The sequence below is a fragment of the Cebus imitator genome, unplaced genomic scaffold (assembly GCF_001604975.1).
Source record: "Cebus imitator isolate Cc_AM_T3 unplaced genomic scaffold, Cebus_imitator-1.0 Scaffold53, whole genome shotgun sequence".
NCBI lineage: Eukaryota > Metazoa > Chordata > Mammalia > Primates > Cebidae > Cebus > Cebus imitator.
In genome coordinates, this window is record NW_016107368.1 from 9,477,243 (window position 1) to 9,483,799 (window position 6,557).

General features: G+C 48.5%; 1 protein-coding gene across 1 annotated transcript; it reads left to right on the plus strand.

Annotated features, from left to right (window-relative positions):
- The first annotated feature begins 1,136 nt into the window (after positions 1-1,136).
- On the plus strand, positions 1,137-3,052 carry LOC108304356 (zinc finger protein 169-like). The gene is given in 2 exon segments (XM_017528501.2): positions 1,137-1,193; positions 1,526-3,052. Coding segments are annotated over 2 exon segments (1,584 nt in total).
- The last annotated feature ends 3,505 nt before the right edge of the window (positions 3,053-6,557 follow it).

Here is a 6,557-nt window from a genome sequence, read left to right on the forward strand (position 1 = left end):
GGGAAATAGGGGAGGGACGGTGGGGGTGGGGAGTTGGGGAGAGATAGCAAGGGGAGAGATGCCAGATGTAGGTGATGGAGAGGAAGGCAGCAAATCACACTGCCACGTGTATACCTGTGCAACAATCTTGCATGTTCTTCACATGTACCCCAAAACCTAAAATGCAATAAAATAAATAAATTGGAAAAAAAAGAATATGCTTAAGCCAAAATATGTATAATCCCTGAAACATCTTTGTGTTAATAAGAAGTTATGTATTATTAACCTTCAAACACTGAGCTTCTTCTTAATTCTCCAGATTTTTTAAAAATCCTGGATTGCAGCTGGGCTCAGTGGCTCACGCCTGTAATCCCAGCACTTTGAGAGGCTGAGGGAGGCAGATCACGAGATCAACAGATCGAGACCATCCTGGTCAACATGGTGAAACCCTGTCTCTACTAAAAATACAAAAATTAGCTGGCCGTGGTGGCACATGCTTCTAGTTCCAGCTACTTGGGAGCCTGAGGCACAAGAATTGCTTGAACCCAGGAGGCAGAGGTTGCAGTGAGCTGAGATTGCACCAGTGTTGTGCAGTGCTATTCGGGGAGCATACTTGGCAGCAATCTGCCCAGAGCCTAGAGGGCAGCATCCTTGTTTGCAGGAGGGCAGCATCAGGGATTCCTCTTCTTCAAGAGGACTTAGAATGTCCATACTGCCGTTCAGGAGACGACTCACATCAGGCTGATATGGAAGCTCCCTGGCCTAAAGCCTATTCCACACAGGAACCAGCATCTCTTGCTACAGCTTATCTGATTCATTGCTGCCCCTTACCTGAGTCACCACAGTCAAGGAAGCCCAAAGTATGGCTCCCCTTCAGATACTTAGAACTTCTTTTTCTGAGACGGAGTCTTGCTCTGTCACCCAGGCTGGAGTGCAGTGGCATGATCTCCACTCACCACAACCTCCGCCTCCCAGGTTCAAGCATTCTCCTGCCTCAGCCTCCCGAGTATCTGGGACTACAGGTGCACGCCACTATGCCCAGCTAATTTTTGTATTTTTAGTAGAGACAGTGTTTCACTATATTGGCAAGCCTGGTCTCAAACTCCTGACCTTATAATCCGCCCACCTCAGCCTCCCAAACTTCTGGGATTACAGGCATGAGCCACCGCACCCGGCCCGGATACTTAGATCTTATTTATAGCTCCGTCAAGATGGTAATCAGTCTGTTACTGCATCCCAGACACCAAGTCCTTGGCTCTTGAGTTAACAGCAAGAGGCCAAACGCTTCTCAGGTAAGGTTTAATAGGCTTGAGATGGAGCAAAAGCAAGGGAGCAGTGCCCAGGAAAGGAAGAGGAATGTGTAACTCTACTTGCAGCAGTGTATAGAGCTGAAGCCACCTGTGATGCTTGTTTGAACTTTCTCGTTTGGCTGATAGGACTAGTTTGTAGTATGGGTTTTCTGTGCAGCAATAGAGCATGTAAAGTGCCCTTGTGGGATGGAAGATAGGTCTTTGTTGTGAACATCTGAAGAACAACTGCTGGGCAGGTATTACAATCCACAGGCACTGTGGTGATTCTGACCGAGACTTTCTCTCTAGCAGAGCCTAGGACAGAATTCCGGCCCAGTCTTCCCCGCCTGGTGGCCTTTTCTAGCTCGCAGCTCCTTAGACAATATGCGCTAAGTGGTCGTCCTACACGGATCTCCCCCAGCTCATCTGCAGGAAATGACTTCCAACTAGAAGCTCCAAGCTGCTCTAGTGAAAAAGGAGAAAGTGGGAAGACAGAAGTCCCCGACACCTCATTACGAAAGAGGCCAAGCAGAATTTCTAGGACATTCTTCAGCTCACATCAAGGTGACCCAGTAGAATGGGTGGAAGACAACAGAGAAGGAGGAATAGACCTTTGCCTGGCCCGGCGGATGAGTCCTGGGGGCTCAGACACAATGTTGAAGGGAGTAGGCACCTCAGAATCTGGAGCAGTCACACGTGGAAATTGTAGACTGGGACTTAGCAAAAAGTCAAGCCTGTTGAGCCACCAGAAGCATCATGTGTGCCCTGAATATGGGAGAGGCTTTTGCAAGAGATCAGACCTCATCAAGCACCAGAGGACGCACACCGGGGAGAAGCCGTACCTGTGTCCTGAGTACGGGCGTCGGTTTAGTCAGAAGGCCTCGCTCTCCATACACCAGAGGAAGCACTCAGGGGAGAAGCCATATGTGTGCAGGGAATGTGGGCGACACTTCAGGTATACATCCTCTCTGACTAATCACAAGAGGGTTCACCCCGGGGAGAGGCCCTTTGTATGTCAGGAGTGTGGGCGAGCCTTCCGCCAGAAGATAGCCCTCATTCTACACCAGAGGACACACTTGGAAGAGAAGCCCTTCGTGTGTCCCCAGTGTGGGGGAGGCTTTTGCCAGAAAGCATCACTCCTCCAGCACCAGGGCTCACAAACTGGTGAGAGGCCCTTCCTGTGCCTTGAGTGTGGGTGTGGCTTCAGGCAGCAGTCACTCCTCCTTAGTCATCAGGTCATACACTCAGGAGAGAAGCCTTATGTCTATGCTGAGTGTGGGCACAGCTTTGGCCAGAAGGTCACCCTCATCGGACACCAGAGGACACACACAGGGGAGAAGACCTACCTGTGCCCTGACTGTGGGTGTGACTTTGGTCAGAAGGTCACCCTTATCAGACATCAGAGGACACACACAGGGGAGAAGCCTTATCTGTGCTTGGAGTGTGGGCGTGCCTTTGGCTTTAAGTCACTCCTCACCCGACACCAGAGGACACACTCAGAGGAGGAGCTTTATGTAGACAGGATGTGTGGGCAAGGACTTAGCCAGAAGTCACACCTTATCTCTGACCAAAGGACACACTCAGGAGAGAAGCCCTGCGTTTGTGATGAGTGTGGGCGTGGCTTCGGCTTTAAATCTGCCCTCATCCGACATCAGCGGACCCATTCTGGGGAGAAGCCCTATGTCTGCAAGGAGTGTGGGCGTGGCTTTAGCCAGAAGTCTCACTTGCATAGACACAGGAGGACCAAGTCTGGCCATCAGCTCCTACCACAGTAGGTCTTCTGACCTTTCCTTTCCTCGTCAGTGTGAAACTGGCAGAAATCCTAGTAAATGCTTCAGTTTCCTGAAATGGAACAGAAACAAAAAATGTGGCTTTGTTTCATCAATCATAAGATAGTTGATTTTTGGTTTACTTTCTATATTCACAATTTGTCTTAGCTTGCTAGGGGTTCCATAACAAAGTACCCCAGGCTGGGTGACTTTACCAGCAGAAATGTATTTTCATATTTATAGGGGCTGGAAGTCCCAGATCCAGGTATTGGTAGGTTTGGTTGCTGCGAAAGCCTCTCTGCTTGGCTTGTGGATGGCTGCTCTCTGGCCATGTCCTCAGATGGCCTTTTTTCTGTGTGGATGCTTTTCTGGTGTGAGTTCCTCTTCTTGTAGGGATACCAGTCATTTTGAATAGGGCCATGGTCACATGCCTCATTTAACCTTAATAACCTTCTTCAAGGCCCCATCTCCAGATACAGTCACACTGCAGGGCTGAGACTTCAACAATTTTGGGGAAGCCAGATTTGGTCTATGACACTCCACTACCAAAGTTTAGGTCCGTTTAACATGCAAAATGCATTCACATGATCCCAACACTTCCAAAATTGTTTACCCAATTCAACCTCAACTCTGGATCCAAAATCTCATTTAAATATCATCTAAATCAAGCGTGAGTGAGACTTTAGGTACAGTTCATCCTTAAGCAAAATTCTCCAGCTGTGATCCTGTGAAACCAGACGGATTATCTGCTTCCAAAATATTATACAATGGTGGGATAAGCAGAGGCTGGGCTTCCCCATTCCAAAAGCAAGACATGAGAAAGAAATGAGGAATGATGGATCCCAAGCACGTCTCAAACCTGGCAAGGCAACATCCATTAGATTGTCAGTCTTGAGAATAATCTCCTTTGGCTCAATGCTCTGCCCTCTGGGCCAGCTGGATTCGCACCCCTGCTTTGTGGGCTCACGGGAGCTACAGCGTTGCTCCCTTAGCCCTGGGCAGCGGCTCCTGGCCCACTGAAATTGAGGAGGAGACACGCTTGCCCTCTAGACCCGTACGCTCTGGGCTCATTAGAACCTTTGAGAATCACATTCTTCCCTTTTCTTGAAGATTAACTTATGTTTGCCGCTGGATAGCTCTGCTGTACCTTCCTGTGGAATCCCAGTCCAACAGCCTGCCTTCATTTTGTCCTGTCTCTTTCTCTATTCAGTTCAAGCTGGGAGCGTTTCTGGTGAGATGGTTCATCGGTTCCATTCAGACCTGCACTAAACTCTTTATCATGTGATTGTGCAGCCACACCCTAGTGTTCTTTTGAGAACATACTTTCTCATTTTTTGCAATGTGAACAGGCTGAGAATTTTTCAAATCTTTAAGTACTAGTTCTTTTTTGCTTAAGCATTCCTTCCATTTATCTTTCTCCTCTCACATTTTCCTATTAACAGCAAGGAGAAAACAGGCTATGCTTCATCGCTTTGGGTAGAAATATCACCTGAATATCCTGCACTGCCTCACTCACAAGTTCTGTAGTCCACAAAACACTGGAATGCTATTTGGGCAAGTCCTTTGCAAGGATTCCAGTTTCCAATTACACATTCCTCATTTCTGTCTCATCATAATCACCTTAAAATTTAAAACCGTGCCATTGTACTCCAGCCCAGGAGACAGAGCGAGACTCTGTCTCAAAAAAAAAAAAAAAAAAAGTTGGAAGAGATCGCCTCTGGAGAGTGGGACTAGGGGTAGGACGGCACTGCTTTTCATTATAAACTCTTTTCTACATTATTTCTTTGATATGATTTAAAAATAAATATACAAGTAAGTAAGAATTCCAGATTGAAAAATAGAATGATCCATCCAAATGTCTGGTGCTTTTGAGCTGCTGCATTGTCTCTGCAGTTACCTCACGGCACCCCTCCCCCAAGAGCCAGTTGATGACGGACTGGGAGATCTGTGCCTGTCTCCCTCCGTGCCCTCCAGCCCCTCAGGATTCCTCTGCCTGCAACCTCTTCCTTCTCGATTTTCTTCCTTTCTTCCATGAATATCCAAAGGGTGTGGCGCAACACCAGTCATGATTTCTACAGTCCAGCTGGGGAAATATTACACAAGGCGTTTCCATGAGAGCATGTGATGTTGTTCTTTTAGAAGTCAATGTTATGATGACCCTTTCCAGGTTAAAATGTGTCACTAGTCCCTTTTGTATTCACAGGATAAAATGCAAAGCCCTTTGCATGATGTATAGGGCATCCTGGAATATGTCCTACCTACCCTTCTGGTGGGTACCCTAAATCCCCAGATGTGTCCCACAGCACCTTACACTCAAGCCTCGCTGATCTCTGGGCCAGGCCCTGAAGCACCTCCTTTCCTAGGCCCTCTTTCTCGGGCCTTGATATCTGCCACTCTCTCTTCCACAATTGCTCTCCCCATCAGCGTCTATCCCACTGTAGATTCTACCCAGTAGCACCTCCCCTGTGTCCTTCCCATCCCCTATGGCACACTGCAGACCTGCACTGTGAGGTCTGCCATCATATGTGTGGTCTATCTCTCCTTGAAGGACAAAGCCTGAACCCTCATCAGCTCTGCTTCTCTGGTCTTCTACCACAGTGACAAGGCACCTAGCAAGTGCTAATAAATACCTCTACCCCAGCACATACCAAGCAAGCTGTTCTGTGAGAACATTCTCTCGAACCTTAGACCACAATGTATATCTTCCTGTAGCTCCTTCCCGTGGGTCCTGATGGGTCTTCTAAGCCTAAAGGAGAAGTCTGTCCCCCCTCCCTGCTCCCTCCCACAGCCCTTCATAGATGTGGGTCTGTCTTGCTGGTCTTCATTTTGGGGCCTAACATCTCCAGTTTTCTTATTGGCCAGGGTCCGAAGAGTACAGACCACAAAGAAGTCTGTTCCCTCGTGGAGTGAAATGGCCCCAATTTTCCTTTTACTTCCCTACACACTGGACAGCAGAACCATTCCCCGATCTGGGTACAATTCTGGCCAGTGAAGATCAGCTCCAGGTACTGTTTGCAGAAGTTGTGGGAGCGGAAGAGGAGCAGTGTAGGTGATGTGAGCAGCTCCATGCACATGGGGCAGGGCAGTGCTGCACCCAGCGACTCCATGGCTCTCAGGCTGCCGACCTGGGAAACGCTCTGGGAGCCACATCATAACAGCGCCATGGCCAGGCCTGGCTTTCCTCCAGGGGATGAAGCAAGGAAGCTCCTTGAGTGCTTCAGGTGCCAAGACATGTCGGGGTGCCAAGACATGTCAGGGAGCCAGGCGGTCAAATCCAGCTGCAGCTCCTTTCTGTGTAGTTTGTGTACCAAGATGGCTTTTAGATTTTTTAGACCTTTTTTTTTTTTGAGATGTAGTGTCGCTCTTATTGCCCAGGCAGAAATGCAATGGGATGATCTCGACTCACTGTAATATCTGCCTCCCGGGTTCAAGAGATTCTCCTGCCTCTGCATCCCAAGTAGCTGGGATTACAGGCATATGCCACCATGCCTGGCTAATTTTGTATTTTTAGGAGAGATGG